We start from the raw sequence: 21,847 nt of genomic DNA on the forward strand, positions 1-21,847 counted from the left end.
AACAAACTTCCATATAGAAATCGTTCTTATTTACACAATTTATTTCATTATATATACATAATGCACTTACACATAAGATTAGATGCACACAAAAGGACAATGTTTGGATATCATATGACATGTCGTTATTGCATAAAGGAATAATGCATAAAATTTAAATCTCGTCTTTAACAATTTTATCTGCCACAATCGAAAACAATAAAAACATATAAAAATCTATACGCTATCTATAGCGTTATTCGAAAACGCATATATATTAAAATAATTACCACACCTTACCGTTTCTATTCTTCTGTCCTTATGATTTTTATATTAATTATATTAATATTAATTACAGATGAAGGAGAAGAATATCATAAATGGAATCGTCTCTCTTACTTGTACTTTCTCTTGATGTTAGATTTTCTGAGCTTCTTAGAGCGTGCCTGATTCATACGAGACATGAGTGTATATATTCCAGGCAGAAACAGGAAAAGTAAATAAAATCTCATGAGAGACGGGAAATGAAGCGCAAAGTTGTAAATATTCGGCAAGGAGATGGTGAATTTCTGCGTTTCCTCGAAGTACGGGATATTCCGTAGTATTATGATACCCTCGCACATGAAGCCCAATGGGTATAATGGTATCCATATCGTATATCTGAGCCATGTCAGAAAAGATATCTCAATATTCAGCAGTTGCGTAATGTAATACGGATACCTAACTATCTCTACCGTGCTCCACACGAGAAAGAGATAAAATACGATCGGCTTGGTTTGCATACGAGACTCGGCGTCGATCATGAGGAACAAAATGAACGCTCGGCCACCCACTTGGAGCAGAGACACTAATGCACTACTCTTTGTGTATCCGAACAGTGGATGCATTATCTCTAAGAATTGCAACAGTTGTATAAATTTGAGGGGATTGCCAACTGCCACGTACGTTTCTTTCATGGAATCTAAAACGAGAAATTTTTATAAAATATTTAATATGTATATAAAGTATTTTATATATATATATATATATATACAGGGTGTCCCGGGTTTTAACCGACAAACTGCGGGAGCATATTCTACTAGTGGAAATAAGAAAAAATTCTTATATCGAGTTTGCTTAGAAATGCTTTATTACAAAGTTATAAACCAATATTGAAAAGAAATGTGAGATAAGTAACAACGGAACATAGTGTAGAATTTGGAAGGTCCAAGATGTTTATGTTACGTGTATTCACATGTATTCATGTTCACTATGTTCAAATGATTCAGTATGATTGTTACTTTCACAATAGTAGCTGTTAGATTTCAATCGTCGTGTGAACTAGCAATTACTATCAGAATGCCAAAGTGTTTTCAAATGAGGAATACACTGATATTCATTTCATGTACGGATTCTGTGACGGAAATGCACGAGCTGTCGTACGAGAGTATCAACGTAGATTTCCTAACAGGAGAGTACCAGATAGATTTAAAGCAACGAATTGCTAATTCAGTTACTGAGATGCAACAAAATTTTCAGGAATGTCGTACTGTAACAAATTCTGTACTACGTCGATGTCTAGCTTGTATCGATGTGCAAGGACAACATTTTGAAACGCGTCACTAAATCATTGCGTAGATAATTTTTATTTTTGTGAAAAAATCCGTTGTTACTTATCTGATATTTCTTTTCAATATTGGTTTATAACTTTGTAATAAAGCATTTCTAAGCAAACTCGATATAAGAATTTTTTCTTATTTCCACTAGTAGAATATGCTCCCGCAGTTTGTCGGTTAAAACCCGGGACACCCTGTATATATATATATATAATTTGATTCTATTGAATACATACCTGGCCCATCTCGTGAATAACGTATACCCATTACGGCAAGCACGTAAATAAAGCCAACAAATTGACACAGATTATATATAACTAGATAGACCTTAGCGAAATTCTCTGAAAGGATATTAGAACAAAGTAATGTTATTAAGATAAAACATTATAATCTTATTCTACAACTATTGATTTGTGATATGTATACCTTTCCTGTAACCAAATTCTTCTTTGTACAATCTGTCGTACATGTCGGGATAATCCTCGCGAATATCGCGTCTCTCGTCTTCATTGTCGTCCATATCCTCTTCGCTTTTCCATTTGTCAAAATCGATCTTGAGCCACGAAGGTTTTTGCGGCTGGCTTGTTAATCTTGGCCACCAAGCATCACACTGTTTTTTTAAAATAAAATCCACTTGGCGATCGATCACTTTGTAATTACTCTCCTGCAACAGGCATTACGTATTATTAATTATTATTGCTAATCCAATGTACATTTTATATCTGTGTATACATTATACACGTTAATTATATACATTATATAAGTATATACCCAGCAAACACAGTTATGCATCGCAATTATTGTAATGTCCTACTCATGTAATAATTATTAAGTTTAATTATTACTAATGTTATGTAATTATAATATAATTAGGATATATTACATATTAATTCCATGCTATATATAACTGCTACAATCGGTGTTCGCTGGGCATATACATTAATTTATAAATGTCTCAGTACATTTGGGTCAACAGCTGAATGAAGATGTAAATTAAAGCTGTAATTATTTAGGCCTCTAGCTCCTTGTCCATAGGCAGTAACTTGTAACGTGGTTTCCTTCAGATTAACATTAAGATCCTACAAAAAAAACAAATGAAATACAGATGTGTGAGATAGTAGATTATATGCATAAGAATATTGATATTCTGAAATGTTATAAAATAAGGAATATATTATATTTAAAATTAAATGAAAAAATATGTCTATGCCTTGATACTGCATGTATGTACCTTTACATCGGTTAAATCTACTTTCAATGTAACTTGTTTCTCCGTTTGGGCCCAGTATACAAACGGTGTGAGTGTATTAGACATTTTATCATAACAATATACTGAAAATGATTATCACTTGACTGTTATCGCAGCTTGCTTCCTCTTTCTCCTTTCTCACTCTCTGCAGATCTTAAATTAATTAATTGTTTACAATACTATATACGTAAACAACATCTGTTACTCGTCACTCTGTTATGGAATATCGTCAAGCCAATTAAACATGACTAAACATAAAATATTTCTTACTCATGTTCACAACGTAATCATTATATGATAACAAAGATGAGAACACAAGCAATTCATTCCGTGCTATTATTGTGATTGGCTAACTTCTTTTCAAGTCTATTTACGTGGACGTTGATTGGTTGATTTCTCCATATGATCAATCAAAAAACGACTAATTTTTTTGCTTTAAAGGTCGACAGGAGTGACGAGAAATTTCCAAATTGATATTGGGGACCTCATGCGGTGAACACGTGAAGCTATTGGATAGAAAAAATTGGCGCTGCTGGTTTTCAAATATAAACCGATAAAAGCCAGCAGCACCAAGTTTTTTCCATTTAAAAATTTGATGTTGCAATATTTTTTCCCAAAATACTTTTTGAGAAATTATGCGATTTAATATTATAATTTTGATCTTTTAAGATAACTTATTTCGTATCATATGTTTGTAGATAAACTTGTATTCTCAGTTGGCGGCATTTTGGGATATCATTACTTTTGTAGAAACTATTGGGTTGGCCAAAAAGTAATTGCGTTTTTTCCCAATAGATGGATGTCATGTCTTGAAATGTAACTAACTTCATTCTAAACCGCAAATTCATTATGTAGGTTAACAACTCACAGTTCAAGCTTGTTTTACAAAAAGAAAGTACACGATTTCGTTAACAATTGTTTGTTTGCCGTCGATTTTAAAATGGAAAATCAAAAAGAACATTTTCGTCATATTTTGTTTTATTACTTCCGAAAAGGGAAAAACGCTGTGCAAGCTCATAAAAAGTTATCTGATGTATATGGCGAAGATGCTTTAAAACTGCGGCAGTGTCAAAATTGGTTTACTAAATTTCGATCTCGAGATTTTAATGTGAAAGATGCACCACGCTCAGGAAGGCCAATCGAAATTGATGATGACAAAATAAAGGCACTGATCGATTCGAATCGGCGTTTAACGACACGAGAGATTGCCGAGAATCTTAATATATCGAAATCGAGTGTTGAAAACCATTTAAAACGACTTGGATACATCGATATTTGGGTAGCACATGAGCTCAAAGAAATTCATCTCACTAAGCGTATTGACATTTGCGATTCTCTTTTGAAACGTGAGGAAAATGATCGATTTTTGAAACGTATGATAACAGGCGACGAAAAATCGATCGTCTACACAACGTCAAACGAAAAAGATCGTGGAGCAAGCGTGATGAACCTGTTCAAAGCACTTGAAAAGCAGATATTCACCAAAGAAAGATTATGCTGTCAGTCTGGTGGGACTTTAAAGGTATTGTGTATTTTGAGCTGCTTGCAAGGAATCAAACCATTCATTCAGACGTATACTGTCGTCAACTGGATAAATGAAACGATGCCATCAAACAGAAACGTCGAGAATTGGTGAATCGCAAAGGTGTTGCGTTTCACCATGATAACGCTAGACCACGTACAAGTTTGGCCACTCGTGAAAAATTGTTGCAGCTTGGATGGGATGTGTTACCATGATGTTACCACATCCACCATATTCGCCAGACCTGGCACCATCAGATTACCATTTGTTTCGTTCTTTGCAAAACGCCTTGAATGGTAAAACCTTTACTGCTGATGAGGATATCAAATCGTTGTTGGAATTGTTTTTTGCTGAAAAAGATAAGAACTGTTTTGAGCGCGGAATCATGAAGTTGCCTGAAAAATGGCAAAAGATAATCAAACAAAATGGACAATGTATTGTTTAATAAAGTTTTTGTTTCCCATGAAAAATTCGCCTTTTATTTATATTTAAAAAAACGCAATTACTTTTTGGCCAATCCAATATTTTTAATATTCCAATTTAATATAATTATTTTGTACCTTGTCCATTTTCGAAATGATGTCTTGATATCAGTACTTTTATTGTTAACAATGTTGTCTTTTCTTTTTTCTTTACAGCAACCGTACTACTATTTTGATTGATTTTGGTGCAGTTTGAAAGTATTTTCCATTGGACACGTTGCATAAAAGGGTATATCCACACAATTTGCATAAGCGCATAAACAGATGCATAAGGACTTTGATTGGTCCATTTCCTTATGCACGTGCTTCTAGACCAATCAAATTCCTTATGCATCTGTAAACTGTCAACTGTCAACTTCACTCTGAAGATGAATCGTGATCTAGATATATGTCATTGTTTATGACCTATCTGATTCTGTGCACAGCTCTTTAGGAAACTAACCTCTAACGTGTTACACGATATTATATTATTTATTAAAATGTTATGTAGTTTGGTGTAGTAAAAATCTGTTGAGAATAACAGCCGGAATTGTGCTGGCAATGCAAGCTCTTAAAAATGACGAATTCCGAAATATTACAATTGGATATATGGAAAGGAGATTGGGGTCTACCATCAGTCGATGTGGAATGTTTACAAGTTTTGGTATGCACATTTACGTACAGGTTATGACAGGCACATGCTAATTGATCAATATAAAATTGATGACAGAATAATTCTTATATAACATGAAATTTCTTAAATGTCACATTTGCTACAGATGGAATATTTGAAAATCGCCAAAAAACGTTTGACTTTTCTGATAAATTTGGATTTTTTTTGGACAAGAAGAGATTTCCTAAATTTTTTTACTAATTAATAATTAAAAATATGTGATTTTCATGAACTAAACTTTGACAAGAAAAATAGATCATAACTTTATTTTATCAATAATTTCAAATGAACTTTGGAAATAGATAATACATTTATCAATCAAAAACAAATTTTCATTTGCTTTGTATGTGTTAATATTTAAATTTAATTGTTATATGATAATTATGAGCAGCATAATTATGTCCTAGTTTCAGTCAAACTGTAATAATTTATAATACATCAAGCTATGATTGCTTTATTATATTTAGAACAAAACAATTTGCATGTTTTAATTGCTTAATGCTTTATAACAGTGTCGGTTTATTCTAACATAGCATTATGTCATTTATAGGCATATGCTAAATTCAGTGAAGTACCTTTAAAAATAAATCTAACAAGCAATCCATTTAGAACGCCAAATGGTCGGTTGCCGTTGCTTAAGGCTGGTCTAAAAACTCTGGATACCGTGAAAGATATATTGCCATTTTTTAGGGGAAAACATTATAATATTGATTATGTGTTAACTGATAAACAATGTGCAGATGTTATGGCTTATGATGCTCTGCTCAAGGAGAAATTGTATCCAGCCATCCAATTTATATGGTAGGAGACATACAAAACTGTACCAGAATTAAACCAGAAATAATTTAATATTCATAAAATTCGCGAAGCACAAGTTTAAGCCATTAATTTTACAATATAACATAATATTGATTATGTGTTATTTTTGTAACAAATATAGTGTAACAATTCGAGTAGTAACAATTACAATTATTTTTAGGTGGATAGACAAAAAAAATTTAGAAGAGTTAGTTAGACCATGGTATTGCAAAGCACTGCCTTTTCCATTAAATTTCTATTATCCAGGAAGATTTGAGCGGCAAGCACATTCTTTGATGCAAAGTTTATATCCTCTGGAGGATAATATAAATGTGATTGAAAATGAGGTATGTGACTATATAAAAAATATAAAATATTTATTTAGTTTATAGAAAAAGTTCGCTAAAGACATTACTTAACATTTATTTATGTATTATAAAATAAAACTTTACATAACAATAGGTATACTTGAAAGCACAAGAATGTTTAACATTATTATCTACAAAACTTGGAGACGATGAGTTTTTTTATGGACAACAACCCAGCGCAATAGATGCTATTATATACTCATATTTAGCACCATTGCTCAAAGCCCCGTTACCAAATCCAGTCTTGCAAAATCATCTGAAAGCTTGTACGAATCTAGCGAAATACGTGTCGCGTATTTCACAAAGATATTTCGAGAGCGAATATCAGAGTTATGAAAAGCAAAGAGCTGAAAAAACCGCTGACAAATTAAGAAGAAATTCCGAGAGTGAATTTCCGAACAAGAGAAGGAATCAAATTTTGGCTGCATTTGTTGCTACGTTGGCAATGCTGGGATACGCGCTCTCCACTGGTATCGTAAAGGTAAGTTTCGTTTACCCGTGTAAAAAGATATTAAATGTATCTCCTACAAAAAATATTTTCATATTGTCTAATTTTTACATTTAAATGTAAATCTGTTAAGAACCTAAATTAAGATGGAGAGTAGGAAAATAAAAAGGAAACACAGAAATATAGACGATGACGAGGACAAAGTATAATTTTTGTACATACAAAATTTTAAGAAATATTAAAGTTTATTTGTCAGAATATTGCTGATATAAAATATACTTTTATTACAGTTAGCATTAATTTTTTTATACATTATGTTTATATTAATCTTTTTTACCATGTTTAATTTAAAACCGTTGCACAAACAAAATATCTACTTACGTACTAAAAGATTATAATATTTACAATTACTTTAATATATTTATTTTTGTAATATGAAAGATGTTTTATCACAAGGAGACTGACTTTTTCATAAATAGATTTTTCTAAAGATCAAGTAGTACAGATATTAGTATTGAAGCTATAGGTAGCTTTATTTATAGGTGCTAATATATTTATTAAGAAGCAGAAAATTTATTAAGATTCCTCAGAAGAAAAGGAAACGTGAGTATATATACATCAACTATATGTGATAATATATTTTACATGAAGAGTTTAACTAATTAAACACACACATATATATATATTTTTTTTCTTTTGCTTCTTCATCATATACTGTCAGAGATTACTGTAACTAATGTATTTATAATTGAAATAGTTATTTGTAAATAGTTTGTTTTTTTTAGTCTGTACATTTAAAATTTTGGATAGGATCTTTATAGGAATATAATTATGAAATACTATTATGTTTAATATTAAAAAGAATTAATAATATACTTATAATAATATACTTGCACTAATATATTTAATAAGAATAGCAAATTTTTTTAAATATTTTTATATTTAGTCTTTTAAGTCTTTTAAGAAAAATTAATTAAAAATGCTAAGCTATGGAAAAGTGAAAACAGATGATAAAACTTAATTTTTCATTTAGTTTTAAATGGAATTTATTTGTATAGAATTTAGATATTTGGAACTTGCGATAAGTTATTAAAATAATATAACGTTAAGAAAATGCTACAAAAGTAATGTTCAGTTTTTTCTTTTGCGTGAAAAAGATGCATAAAACAGGATGAATATAACAGCTGCATATTAAATATTGTTTGCTTATCATGTCGATTATAATCATAAAATTAATGTTTGTTAAAGGTACCGGTACAAGATGACGAAATCTCGGATGTGCCAGTGGAATATATACTGGATGATGAAGATGTTGAATAGCAATTAGCAAAAGAAAAATTAGGCCTTTGTGGTAAAGATAAGGAACGTGTAATTAATAATTACAAAAAGATATCCCATTTCATGCAACATCTCGCAATGACATATATTCGAAATTTTTGTGTAATAGTAATATATTTCTGACACAGAGAAGAAAAGAGAGAAGTATTACATGATGTATAAAAACCAAAATATATAAAGAGGTAAATAAATATTTTGGGATATGATAACATCAGTGTCATTAATTCTTCATAATTTTATATCTCGTCAAAATGCCGCTAGTGGCATGATGCACTTCTTCTGCAAAGCTTTTGAAATTGTGAATGGTGGTACCACCTAGAATTATTTTTATGCTCGGATTTTGTTTATTTATATTGTAAACAGCCAGACTCTCTTCATAAGTTGCACCTCCGACCATAAATACTATAATGTCTTGAGGTCTAGAAAATTATAGGTTTCACGTATTGATATGCATTTAATCTGCGTATTTAATGTAACATTCTTATTTAATAATTTTCACGAATAATCTTCCTACCTTCTCGACATTGTCATATTACCAAGATATGGGAATATCTGTGTACTTAATCTTCCTCTTATCAAGTCTTCCAAGGTTTCACTTATTAGAGGATTATGTTGCGTATATATATTATCTACACCGCTTAAACCTTTGAATAATTTTTTAGTTATTTTGGCGACGGCTTCTCGATCAAATAAATTACTTTGTCTGGTATTAACACCGCTATACTCTAATATATTATATACAAGCTGAAAAATAAATTTTCATTCAAATTTGTAGAAGTTATGTATTTAGAATTATAAATTGCAGATTTAGTGAACGTATTGATTCGACAACGACGCGAATACCTTGATGTATTTGTCTGAAACGTTTCTCTTTTTAAGTAATTCTATTAAACCGTTTATGTCGTTGCTCGCGTGTTTCTCATAATGGAGCGCGTAGAGCATGACAAGTCGAACGGTGTCGATATCTTGCACCTTCTGATTATTGATAAGCATCTTTATCTTTTGCAGCTGTAAAGAAGATTTAATGAGAAATGTACGTACGCGTGCAAGTAATATATTTTTAAACATTAATGAATTACCTGAGAGGAATGTTCAGTCTGACAACTCAATTCCTGCTCCAATTCCGACACTTCTAACAAATTGTGTTTCTCTACGAGGGACGATAGCTCGCCGACTACCGTGACGTGTTTCGATACAGTACCGGAAAGTTTCTTGAAAAGCGGATACGTCTCCACGAAATGTTTCATGTCGGCTATGCTTTCAACTTTTTGGTGCTTCTTCGCTTTCCTTTGAAATTCGTCCATCAATTCTTTTATTGTTTGCCCGATCTCACCGAAGTTGAGATACAGATTCTGTTTAAGAATGTGTTCTTTTAACATAGAGAACAAAGTAAATAATTACGAGCATATGAAATACTTATGTATAGGCTGATTCATAAAAATAACAATTTATATTTCACGTTGAAAATATAAGAATGGTACAGATATTCTAACGACAATATAAGTGTATGTGCATCCTCAAAACGTACAAACTGTTCTTACGTTAGCATAAAAATCGTCATGTTCTGCACTGAGAACAACCTCTTTCAGTTCTTTCGAAACGCCTTTCACATGGGACAAATTAACACGATTATTATTGATTGTTAACAATTCATGCACCATTGCCTGATACGTCCATTGATTTAGCAAGGGTGTAACAGGATCGTCCCTTCTATCGACTATCAGGAGGATAGGATTAGACTCCTGTCTGAATTCAAAAGAATTGGATTCCTTACTGAGCACTTCCCTTATCTTTTCTGCTAATCTCTTTGCCATGTCCGAACTATTTTGGTATCTGATATATGGGCATTTCTTTAGCGATAGCAACACTGACGTAATTCCTTGGATAGCTCTATGTAAATGCACTGGATCCCATGTTAACCCTTGAGTCAAGATATAAATGACATGCATAATCAAAATTAGATGTCATTTATCGAATTGTCACGAGCGCGCTTGGCGTTTGCGATTAAAATTAAGCTACCTTGGCTGCAGGCGTTTATTCCAAGTGAAAATAAATGCGGATTAATCGCTAGGTAATCCGCATAATATTCATGTATTTCTCTGACTACTTCCCGTTCGTCGCTCTCTGCCAAAAGTTTTATGTCCGCCTTTGCAATAATATTACTGAAATCTGATTACAAACGAGCATTATTAAAATAATTCCTACCTCTTCCTTAAATTTTATATACCGTAATCACTTTACTGATTTACTGAATAACTTATTCTGAGAACGTAGCATTTTAAGAAAATGCAGTGGTTACTTACAAATGTAATATACTCCATATTTAGGATACCTAAGTTCTTTGCAAAGCAGGTCAACGTTTTCTTTAGTCGGCCTTACAAACACTATGCACGTTAAATGTTTTAAACTGTCATTATGTACAGCCGTGTCTATCCGCTCAAATAAATAAACCTCTTTCATTAATATCTCAGACTGACTATAAAGTAAACTAACTATGCTTGTCTAGAAACGAGAGAAAAATATTTGTTTTTTAATGTCATACATGATATCAAGGAATGTAGATTATTTTTTATTTCTCCCATACCGTTTGTTTATCCATTAACAGAACTTTCATGCCAGGACCACTGTCTTCTGTCATTTTCGTGATGTAAAACTTCAAAGCAGTGACGACATTCATTTTGCTGTGCTAGATAAGGTGTTATCAATTATATAAATTTATGCTATTAGCGTATTACAGAGACATTTCTACACACAAACAAAATACATATATTTGGCCGAAAAACCCATGAAATTACTTGATCAAATATGTACGTACATATCTAATACCAATGCTATACTGTTATGCACTTTGACAGATTTTATATCCAACACACAGAATATCTATGTAATAGGTGTATAGAATACTGTTTAATTAAATAGACCTGACATCTCCTATCCAAGAAGGCATTGAAACCAGCGCTCTAAGTAAATATGCACGTGAATTAAATCAATGTGGCGTCCTTTAACCGCTAAATTTGAAAAAGTGAACCGCTTCATTTCCAAACCATTTGATTTTTGGTCTTACATATGTATTTTCTTCAGAAAAATAATATTTCTGTAATCTTGAAACCTGTAAAATGTGTCGAAAACTCTGCCATCTATCTGATGCATTACGTAGAATTGTAAAATAATTCTCAAAATAAAATAAAAGTAAAATAAAAGTAAATTTTCCTTTTAGTTATTACCTTTGACTATATATCTATGGACTGCTAATGGGCAGCCATTGTGCGATCCAAGATCTCAGCGCCACCAGGTACCAACGGCCAAACCAAGAACTAATAATCATATATTTCGTGAACATTGTTTTAAGAATATAATATTCACATTCTCTTATACTGCAATATAAAACAAAATATTCATGGTTACTGTATTAATATGATTTTTTAAATGCTTTTTGAACAGTAAAATTGTTGCACTTTTCATGTTAAATTGCAAAATAACTTCAAATTCTTTTCTTACTTACAATAAAGCATTAGGTACATGAGAATGTAGTACAATAAAGTATACTTGAAAGGAAAAAATTAAGAAAATAAAAACGTAATCTTAAGGGGATACTGGAGTTGCTAGTGAATTATTTTTTCACTATAGCGATGGTAATTGCAGTTTCGAAAATTCTCTTTATTGCTTGTGCAGAATAAAAAATCCTTTTCCACAAATGAAGTATAGATAGAAAGAAAGTCCGCTCTACAGGACTTTATACTCAAAATGGAAAAAAGTTAAAAACTTGCATTTGTCTTTTCTAACTTTGTTCCATTTTGAATATAAAGTCCTGTAGGGCGGACTTTCTTTCTATCTATACTTCATTTGTGGAAAAGGATTTTTTATTCTGCACAAGCAATAAAGAGAATTCTCGAAACTGCAATTACCATCGCTATAGTGAAAAAATAGTTCACTAGCAACTCCAGCTTCCCCTTAAGCGACTAGAAATTAGTTTTATTATGCACTAGCTTCGCCCGCGATATTATGTGTAGAATTAAATAAAAACACATTTTACCCCTTCTCACCCGTTAGGGATGGAATTTCGGAAAACCCACCCTTAGTGAACACCTACGTACTAGTAGGAATATACCCTTAAAATTTCAAGTCGATAGATGCAGTGGTTCGGGCTGCACGTTGATGAGTCAGTAAGTGGTATTTGGATTATACATATATATATATATATATATATATATATATATATATATATATATAGATTACACTTACTGCCCTTTGAACAAAATTAGTTTTGTAAAATCTTTACGGACATATTTTACATGTAAGTTACGTGTCAATTCTTTGCCAAACCAATATAACTTTATTTTTAAATAAAACTATTATTGTTTTTATCATTTTATGTTTGTGATTTTCTAATAAATCATTATCTAATACGTGCGCGTCAAAATTGGTAAAAATATTTCGGACATTTATATTTCTTATTACGTGCAAAGTCATTCTTTGAAATGCGTGTTTTATTTTCTATTCTATAAATATTAAATATTTTTTCTGTAGTGCTCGTTATTGTATGAGGTATGACCTCAATGATTAATCGACGTCCGTTCGTAAGTAAGGAGAAACCTTTCAGATTCAAGGATCTGTGCATCATCAACCATCGGAATTGCGGACCGATAATCGCAGAGAATTTAAGGAACCAAGTGTGAATTCTTTATTTCGAGACGATTTTTGTATTCCTGTTTTGGCTTTGTATCGTGTGATTGTACATGATTTGATAAACAATAACGAACCATTTTGTTTTCACTTAGAATTTGTCACTTATAACACCTCACATGCGTCATGAAACCACAGAACAAATGCTTCAGTCAAAGGTATATCTACGACTATTAGTTCATGGCTTGGCCGTTGGGACGTGGGTGCGCTGAGATCTTGGATCGCGTCTTTTACGTTACCCAAGTGGCAACGTTAGCAGTCCATAGGTATATAGTCAAAGGTTATTACACTATTCATAGGCTGTAGTCCAGTTAGCACTGTGAATGTTACAAAACAAGGCCCATTCAGACGTAAGCGCATAACAGATGCATCAGAAATTTGATTGGTCTGTAAGCACGTGCATAAGGAAATGGGCCAATCAAATTCCTTATGCATCTATTTACACGCTCATTCAAATTTGTGTGGATCTACCCTAAGGCCGGTATTCATAGTCGAATCTTATATTTAAGACCGTCTTAAGTTTATCTGAAGATGCTGTGTGGATCATTTCATTGGCTACGCAGTATCTGAAGATACACTTAAGACGGCCTTAAATATAAGACTCGACTATGAACACCGGCCTAAAACTGTTCTTCACCGTGCGTACGCACGAGCCTGCAAATCGATCACGTGATCGATAATGTACTCACGCACACGTACAAAGTCCCGCCGGGAAGGATCGTTCTCCAGTATAGTTCGGTCTCGCGTTTCCCACCGCGGCGTGGTCGAGCGTGGTGTAGTAGTAGTAGTGAGTCGCCAGTTTAATGAGTGTTTTTGGTTCGGTAGTGATGTGTCGTGCGAACATGGGTGAGTAGTGCGGGATTCAGTGGTGCGGCTTTTGAAGCGAGTATATTATCATTTGGATCACTAGCGTTGCTTTCTTAAACGTGAAACCGTGTTTTCCGGTCGTGTGCCACGCATGCCACGATGGCTCTCAGCCAAACCAGCGTGGTGAGTAAACTAGCGACGTAAACGTACGCGTACGTGGAGCGTGTACGATGGATTACCCATCGAAGGCTCTGTCCAATGCGAGCGATGCCGCTTTCCTTGCTGCTCGCTTGGACGACGCGTAATTCGCGTTTGTAGTACGACCGGTAGTATACGTGTCAAGTCGCGGCTATCGACAGCAGGTTGCTCGGAGCGAGTGTTCAGGCGAACGGATAACCTTACACGTGAACGTTCCGAACGACAAAATTTATTATATTAATGAAAAGATGTTCGAATTTTGGATGAATTGTCGAGTACGTTATTTGAGTTACTTCAATATTAATTTTACTCGCGTGTTATAATTTAAATATGTTAATTCTCATGTTGCCATAATATTCTAACAGTGTTAAGTGGCATTTATACTTTTAATGTTTTATTCTTTTTATTTATTTACTTTTACTTGAGCGTTTATATTTTTCTATTATGTTCTAACGGTGGTAATTATAATCCATTCTTATTACGAAATAGTTTTAAGTATATCTTTTAGATACTAATACAGCTCTGATTGGCTAACAAATATCAGGATCACATTTAAGATGATCTTAATATAAGAATAGACTATGAATACCATCCTAATTTCATAAGTTGGAAAGATTGTATCCGTAGACTCCTTCACAGTTTTGTATTGCCTTTTTCTATCAATGCAACCAATTACGTTGGGATATGTAGGTTATGTATTTATCACACACATGTCCGCACATCTTTAATATATTAGCAATTTAATATTCGGGATAAATTATTTTACAGCTGAAATTATACCATACTGTGATAGAAGATGTAATAGCAGGAGTACGAGAGACATTTATGGATGAGGGCGTGGATGAACAAGTTTTGCAAGAGTTGAAGCAAATATGGGAAGCGAAATTGATGGCCAGCAAGGCTGTGGAACTGAATCCGGATCCACCAGAGCCACAAGTTCCACAAATCAATACACACAAAGCTGTATCTGTTAATAAAGGTACGTGTTAGAAGTAGGATGTATCATTAATACGCATCCTTTTATCGTATCTTATGTATATTATTTCACATATATACCGGATTTTGTAATAGCTAACGTAGGAAATCATTTTGTACAATCATCTGCTGGAAATGTAGTGCCGCAAACGCAACCTCAGCAACAGTTACAACACCAGCAGTCGCAGCAGCAACAGTCGCAGTCGCAACAATCGCAACAACCATCGTCGCAACCTCAGCAACACACACATCCTACGGGAACTGCATTGCAGCAGCCGCAGCAGCAGCAACAACAGCAGCAGCAGCAGCAGGCACCGGTGCAACAAGTGGTGACTTCAGCTGTACTTGACCGACAAGTGCCCATACAAATCACTTTACCTCCCCAAGCTGGTGTTCCGGATGCACCGCAACGAATTTTAAGCATACAAGTTCCTGCTTCGGCTCTCCAAAGTAAGAAATTCATTATAATAATATGTTAAGAATTTCATCATTAATATGTTAATAAAGCGACCTAAAAGTAACTTTGACATTTTAATACTTTTCTTTCAGGCAGCCAGTTGCACACAATCTTAACAGGCCCAGTAATTTCCGCTGCTATGGGGCTTCCAGCAAATTTAGCTTCAACTCTATTGCAGCAACATGTAAATTCTACGTTGCAAGGGCAAGCGGCATTGGCTCCATTGCAAGTGAATCAACCTATTCAAGTGGTCACGCAGAGTTCGAACATTGTCACGCAGAGACCACCTCAAAATCAAGTAAAATCCTCCCTACTCTATATTCAATGAACACATAAATATAAATACATAAAAATACGTAACGTTTATTATTTGCTTCTTTAGCAACAGCAAAACAATATAAATCAGTTAGACGGAGGAGTAGGCGATTCTACCGATGACGACGATGACGAAGAGGAGGAAGATAATGATGATGACGATGAAGATCTTGATGACAAAGAAGAGGAAGAGAATGACGAAGCAGCAGCTCACGAAGAGGTTGATATTTACAAATAAATATCGATTGATTTGTAGTTTTACAAATTTGACTAGAATTTTATCGAAAATTGTTTCTTTAAGGAACCCTTGAATTCTGAAGATGACGTCACGGATGACGACCCGACTGACCTCTTCGATACCGACAATGTAGTTGTTTGTCAATATGATAAGGTAAGAAAATAATTTGATGTATATTTTATTGCATAAAAACTCTGCGATCTCGATGCAAGAAATTATTGTGTATATATATGTATATTATTCTGTTTCTAGATCACAAGGAGTCGAAATAAATGGAAATTTTATCTGAAAGACGGTATAATGAATCTAAGTGGGAAAGATTATGTGTTCCAAAAAGCGAATGGGGATGCTGAATGGTAATTTTGCATGTGGAATGTGAATATCATGTCCGCAATAATCTTGAGGACGCCACGTGGTAACTTGATTACGTGTTCACACGGTCAATATGAGAAGCATTGGCGATTTCGGCGATATCTTTTTATTCGATTCCGATAATGTTATTGTACGGCGATACAGGGGAACAAAGCGAGTTATGTAATCATAAATATCACATTGTAAATTACTTCTTTTAATCTTGCATCAACGTAACAACGTTGCATAACAAACGTTGGTTTCTGGAGAGATGCCAAACATTAGAATGCTGATTTCATGAAGCACCTTTTATCGAAATCGAAAATTGATCGTAGGAATTTTGTTTCACTCAATTTCTTTTATTTCTTTCATGCTTACGTTAGTACCTCGTTGCCAATATATTCTGACAATATATTTTAAATAGTTCTGTCGCTTTATTAAAAATAATTTACCTTCCAAAACTCAACAAGTGACTTTAAAGTAGGTGGCTGAGAGAATTAATACATTCTCTTTTTATGTGATGCAGATTACGCAGTATAAAAATATTTATGCAAAAGTCTTTTATTGTTAAGCATAGTGTACTGGAAATTGCTTCTTTATAGTCGTCGAGATTTATCCGGAAGAGGGATAATAAGTTAATTTTTTTCCTAGTGAGTGTTATTTACAGTGAAAGTGTGATATACTGATTAATATCTTATATATCTTGGGTTATGTAAAGGATTACTGCATCACGAATGATGATTGCGAAGTTTATAATTTATATCACACATACACACACCAAATTCTTGATTATCAACTTTTTTATGTGAAAAAATATGAAAAATTGAATCGAGAAGAAATAAAATATCACACATTTCTAATGTTTTAATGGTGTATGTATTTAACAGCGTTTCAGTTGTAAAGTTCTAAGGTATTGCAAAACTGTTATTTATACATTTGACGCTTTGAAGCAATAAATGTGTCTTATATTGCTAGCATAAACAGATTCATTTGTCATCGAGAAACGGAAGATTGCTTACAATTTAAAGAATCATTTGTAGGATGTCCCATTTAAGACGTTCAAATCATTCAGTAAATACTAAAGATTGTTTTGTATGTTTTGAGTTGAGCTCATAAAAATTAGATTTATTGACTTAGACTGTGCTGACAATCGCGTGTCACATGTGTCGTAACATTTAAACGACAGTAGCGCAGCGAACGTATAGGTTCAAAGAATTGTTTTTAAATTATTATTTGTGAGCGAAGATATAAAACTCTTTTCCTTTTATTAGGGTTAATATTTACTTTTTAGTTAGCAAGATCATTGGAGAGTGATGATGTATAAAGAAATTTTTGCAATACAAAGTTATGATAGAATTATAAACACCAAAACCACGAAAATAGTGTGCAACTTTTATATGGTTTTGCGTGAAACATATTTCGGAAATATTTCATAAGTTGATATCGATATAATGTGTTGAACAAATATGCTTTTATTAATTATGCTAGCATTTATATTGTTAAATAAATTAGATATTACTTTGACTTCTAAAGTTACCAAAACCAAAACTTTATAAAAGTTGTGGTCGTCAAAATCGTATATTTTAGAAAAAAAAACAATTATAATTTTTATTTGCAAAATATTGTATTTACATTACATTTGCCGTATGCCTTATATCCCTAGTTTTATTTACAAATGAAACTTCTTGAAATTTGTAAAATAATAAGTGTTTAACAAGAAGAATATTCAACATTTCAAATACATGTAAGTTGGTCTCTTTCTTTCTCCCTCCGTCTTCCCTTTCCTTCGCCCTCTCCTTTTCTGCATAATATGAATATATATGTAATATTAAATCGCATTTCAAAATTGTAAAGTAAAAATATAAAAATCTAATCTAAATTTAAAATGGAATCAAATTACAAGTATTAAATTAATTTGTAGACCTAGTGTTTTCTATCATTTTAAAACGTAACAAACTTATATAAACAAACAACCAAACTTATAAAAACAAACAAATTGTTATAAAAATATGCAAGAATTAATAGAACAATTATTTTAATCCTATCTTGTTCCTTATTCCTTATAATGCAAATTAAATTGAGGAAAGACAACAACGATTAAAAATAATAAAATACTCCCAGATGAAGATATTCTCAATTTACGATAGTCGTTTCTTTTTCAGCTGTTAAAATTTTAATTCTACAGAAACCATGTTGCATAATTCTAATAAATGAATTTTTAATACACGTTGAAAAAGTTTGCTATTTTGTCTAACATTCAGTAAATATATGGTGTTGTATATTTTATTTAATGGTATCAGTCATGTCTTGTAAAAGTACAGCATATATATATTTAATACGTGTAAAGTTAACATATAATATCGTATAATATCACTTCGACTTTCTAAACTTAAACCTAAACCTAAACCAGTAGATTCAGATTAAACTAAATCCCCTCTCTACTTCTTTTCATGAATTAAAGTAAGTCGTTACTATTATTTGCAGAGAAATCAGTGCTTTCTGAACTGGTGCTAGGTTGCGGTATATCTGTAAAAGTTGCCTGTTCGCTTGAAGTTTCATTTTGCACGGAGTTCGAAATTAGCTCAGATGCAGCAGCGTTTCTGTTATTTTCTGATTCCAGTTTCCTTTTCAATTGCCCCACTACGTTTACGTAGTTGGCAGGTATCAAACCGACGTTTTTATTGTCGGTGGCTATCCACCAGCCTGGCGTGCTCTTAGATTGCAGAGACTGCGGTGCCAACCATATCTTCTGGCCAGCTCTGATACTCAATTCTTCGTTGGAAGCCGCCGTGAAATCGTACATAACAGTTGCTACGCATACAGGATCTGCACATTTCACCCACTCCTTGGGATCGCTAACTGTAAATTAGATTGTGAAAAGTTTGAAGATTATAAAGATTAAAGGAAAAAGATTCAAAGAGCTAAAAGAAACACTATAATGTTCAGCCTTTATCATTATTACATAATACAATTATTGTATAATGTTCAAAGTCAAATGTCAAGTCTTTATTTATATGCTTAAGTTGCATAATTTTAATTTCATGCTGTTTAAAAATTTTATATGTTACAGTTTTTATAAGTTAAGGTATATTTAAGTTTTATTTTTCAATTTTTATTTAGGTTTTATTTCAGTTACATTCTAAGAAAATAAGATGTATGAAGTATTGTAAAATAAAAATGTGCAAATTGTAAAATGTATACCGGAAGTCATCCTAAGCCACAAGGCAAGGATTATTATATAAATAATAAATAAAATAAATATAATATTAAATATGGAACAATAATTACCTTTTAATTGGGTCTGTCTTAGATTTTTCGATATTTTGTGGATTAAATATGGAATAACTATAAATACGCCAAAAAGTAGAACATTTAACCATGGAGAAGCTTGCCCATTTGCCGTTGGTATTTGGGCTACGTTTGTTGCTTCCGACACTGATTGTTGCCATAAGTTTTCGGCAATAGCATTTTGCGTTCCAAGACCTACCCGCAATAAAGAAATAATTATTAAACTAACCCGTAAATTGAAAACTGTAAGTGAAATTGTAAAAATTTAACGTCTGGCAATACAATTAGCTCACCAAGCATGAATAAAAGTTTTTTGTAAATCCATTTCATAGTTCGAATTAGAGCGAATGTACTCAGTAACTGTCCAATTGTCGAACGTAATCGGCCGATATTATCTGCTACACTTAAAATTGCTCTGAATGAACTTGTTAAGGCAAAGTAGGTTGACTCCAACAGCATTGTAACGGATGAAAATGTGTGCAATACAGTCTCAACTACATGGAATGTTGATCTTGTACTTTCTTCAGCATACTGCTGAAATCTAGAACATGCGCACGCGCCAATAGATGATATAAGATATCTCACATTGGACATATTGTATGCATGTATCCAAATAATTAAAAGTTTTCCCAATGTTTCACATAATTTTTTACATTTTTATATTGAATCCAAAATGAATCTCACAAATATTTTTAGATGAGCAATATTGTATTCACACACCTGTTTTCCACATCACCACTGTGTCCTCCATAACTATTATAACCATTATAACTGGAATATGGCATATAATTCCCAAAGGAGCCATATCCACCATAACCCCTATAATTGCCTCCGTATCCAAAGTTTCCATAATAGCTTGAGCCATATGGCCTGTAATCACTGTATCCTAAATAATTTTGAACGGGTTGGTTTTGGCGGGGCGGTAATGGAGGTGGAACTCCAGGAGCATGAGCTCCAGCGGTTTGATAGGCAGAGTAATACCCTGGCATGCTGCACAGATTTAAGACATTGATTGTTATACTTTATTTATATGACATTTCTTGCAGAATTATTGTTATTGTAGCATATCTGTTACTCCAGCTTACATCAATACAACTTAGATACATCCAACTCTTTTATCTTACGTAACTCCAACTTACATAAATGAAATACATAATACAAATAAAAAACATACATCATCTGATAACTCTGTACAGCAAATTGGTTATAATAATAAAGTGTCAGCAATATATTACTATGCATTTTAAAGATACATATGTAATGCAGATAAGAAGCAAAATTGAAACAGTCATTAAGCATAAACAAAATGCATATAAACAATCTAAGGACAATTTGTTATAAACTTATCATAGAAAAACAATTACACACTCTATTATTTTCTTGAAATATAATGAATTCTTCAATCATTTTTCTGTTTTGTAATACGTAGATGTAACAATTAAGAAATATTAAATATCACTGAGCATGAAATATGTAAATGCGACACTAATTACAGATATGACATCAATATGTGAACTCAGTATAAATATATAAAAAAATTATGTTCTCTTTAATAGATATTAGTCTTTTAAAGACATACGTTTTATTAGACGTGAATTTAGGTTAGCTCTAACACCATATATAATCTTACCCGGACGAGATATTGGAAGAGTTTCTCAGCTGGTTGTTGTTAATAACGTTATTTTCTCCTGGTGCCATTATTAAAACTTCAGCTTATCCGTATTTTCGAAATTTTTGCACTCAAAATATTAAAATATGTATAATGACGAAGTATATTTTTCTGATATTATATGTTCAAAGTTCATATAAGTTTATCGATGTAATGAGCGTTCAGCATCACGAATCACGACAGTCATAACCACGATCTTACATACAGGTCTGGAAACTACCTCTAATTTCAGTGGTGGGAGTATGGCCGCTTTTTGAAGACACATTTAGTTTCTAGCATAACCACTATTCGTCGCTGTCATCGATGTCCGCAGATAAATATAACCTGAAAAACCGGAGATAAGAACCCACGTGTGTTCGTGACTCTTATTGAAAAACGGTTATTGACTACAAAAGTTATCGAAACGTTTATTGAAATGACGAAATGGTGTGCGGT

At 32.7% G+C, this 21,847-nt stretch overlaps 5 protein-coding genes across 10 annotated transcripts; 2 read left to right on the top strand and 3 right to left on the bottom strand.

Moving 5' to 3' along the window:
* Positions 1–22: 22 nt before the first annotated feature.
* Positions 23–3,351, bottom strand: LOC105282861 (very-long-chain (3R)-3-hydroxyacyl-CoA dehydratase). 2 transcript variants are annotated; one of them, XM_011345152.3, is made up of 6 exons: positions 3,094–3,351; positions 2,806–2,976; positions 2,537–2,653; positions 2,001–2,238; positions 1,811–1,915; positions 23–940 (listed from the first exon to the last, which is right to left on the bottom strand). In XM_011345152.3, exons 2-6 carry the CDS (start codon positions 2,887–2,889, stop codon positions 375–377), a joined length of 1,110 nt encoding a protein of 369 aa, XP_011343454.1. In that variant the 5' UTR covers positions 2,890–2,976; positions 3,094–3,351; the 3' UTR covers positions 23–374. The 2 variants fall into 2 exon arrangements, with proteins under 2 accessions (XP_011343454.1, XP_026826919.1); XM_026971118.1 differs by having other exon boundaries at positions 2,806–3,351.
* Positions 3,352–5,240: 1,889 nt separating this feature from the next.
* On the top strand, positions 5,241–8,431 carry LOC105282860 (metaxin-1). Of its 2 annotated transcripts, XM_011345149.3 has the most exons (6): positions 5,241–5,470; positions 6,030–6,280; positions 6,459–6,624; positions 6,740–7,126; positions 7,636–7,696; positions 8,342–8,431. In XM_011345149.3, exons 1-6 carry the CDS (start codon positions 5,384–5,386, stop codon positions 8,356–8,358), a joined length of 969 nt encoding a protein of 322 aa, XP_011343451.1. In that variant the 5' UTR covers positions 5,241–5,383; the 3' UTR covers positions 8,359–8,431. The 2 variants fall into 2 exon arrangements, with proteins under 2 accessions (XP_011343451.1, XP_011343452.1); XM_011345150.3 differs by lacking the exon at positions 7,636–7,696.
* LOC105282859 (vacuolar protein sorting-associated protein 45) lies at positions 8,143–11,805 on the bottom strand. 3 transcript variants are annotated; one of them, XM_011345147.2, is made up of 9 exons: positions 11,656–11,805; positions 11,016–11,117; positions 10,735–10,933; positions 10,451–10,600; positions 9,973–10,352; positions 9,511–9,783; positions 9,275–9,439; positions 8,946–9,175; positions 8,143–8,850 (listed from the first exon to the last, which is right to left on the bottom strand). In XM_011345147.2, the coding sequence occupies exons 2-9, from the start codon at positions 11,106–11,108 to the stop codon at positions 8,652–8,654; spliced, it is 1,689 nt and encodes a 562-aa protein (XP_011343449.1). In that variant the 5' UTR covers positions 11,109–11,117; positions 11,656–11,805; the 3' UTR covers positions 8,143–8,651. The 3 variants fall into 3 exon arrangements, with proteins under 3 accessions (XP_011343449.1, XP_011343448.1, XP_011343450.1); XM_011345146.2 differs by lacking the exon at positions 11,656–11,805 and adding an exon at positions 11,247–11,346; XM_011345148.2 differs by lacking the exon at positions 11,656–11,805 and adding an exon at positions 11,247–11,341 and having other exon boundaries at positions 11,016–11,112.
* A 2,010-nt stretch (positions 11,806–13,815) lies between these two features.
* Positions 13,816–18,194, top strand: LOC105282858 (transcription initiation factor IIA subunit 1). 2 transcript variants are annotated; one of them, XM_011345143.3, is made up of 7 exons: positions 13,816–14,104; positions 14,888–15,098; positions 15,191–15,544; positions 15,644–15,849; positions 15,934–16,086; positions 16,168–16,257; positions 16,357–18,194. In XM_011345143.3, exons 1-7 carry the CDS (start codon positions 14,081–14,083, stop codon positions 16,462–16,464), a joined length of 1,146 nt encoding a protein of 381 aa, XP_011343445.2. In that variant the 5' UTR covers positions 13,816–14,080; the 3' UTR covers positions 16,465–18,194. The 2 variants fall into 2 exon arrangements, with proteins under 2 accessions (XP_011343445.2, XP_011343444.2); XM_011345142.3 differs by lacking the exon at positions 13,816–14,104 and adding an exon at positions 14,142–14,394.
* A 526-nt stretch (positions 18,195–18,720) lies between these two features.
* LOC105282857 (peroxisomal membrane protein PEX13) lies at positions 18,721–21,723 on the bottom strand. The gene is made up of 5 exons (XM_011345141.3): positions 21,374–21,723; positions 20,464–20,733; positions 20,037–20,284; positions 19,744–19,938; positions 18,721–19,314 (listed from the first exon to the last, which is right to left on the bottom strand). The coding sequence occupies exons 1-5, from the start codon at positions 21,439–21,441 to the stop codon at positions 18,911–18,913; spliced, it is 1,185 nt and encodes a 394-aa protein (XP_011343443.1). The 5' UTR covers positions 21,442–21,723; the 3' UTR covers positions 18,721–18,910.
* Positions 21,724–21,847: the final 124 nt, after the last annotated feature.

The sequence above is a fragment of the Ooceraea biroi genome, chromosome 7, assembly GCF_003672135.1.
Source record: "Ooceraea biroi isolate clonal line C1 chromosome 7, Obir_v5.4, whole genome shotgun sequence".
Classification (NCBI taxonomy): Eukaryota; Metazoa; Arthropoda; class Insecta; order Hymenoptera; family Formicidae; genus Ooceraea; species Ooceraea biroi.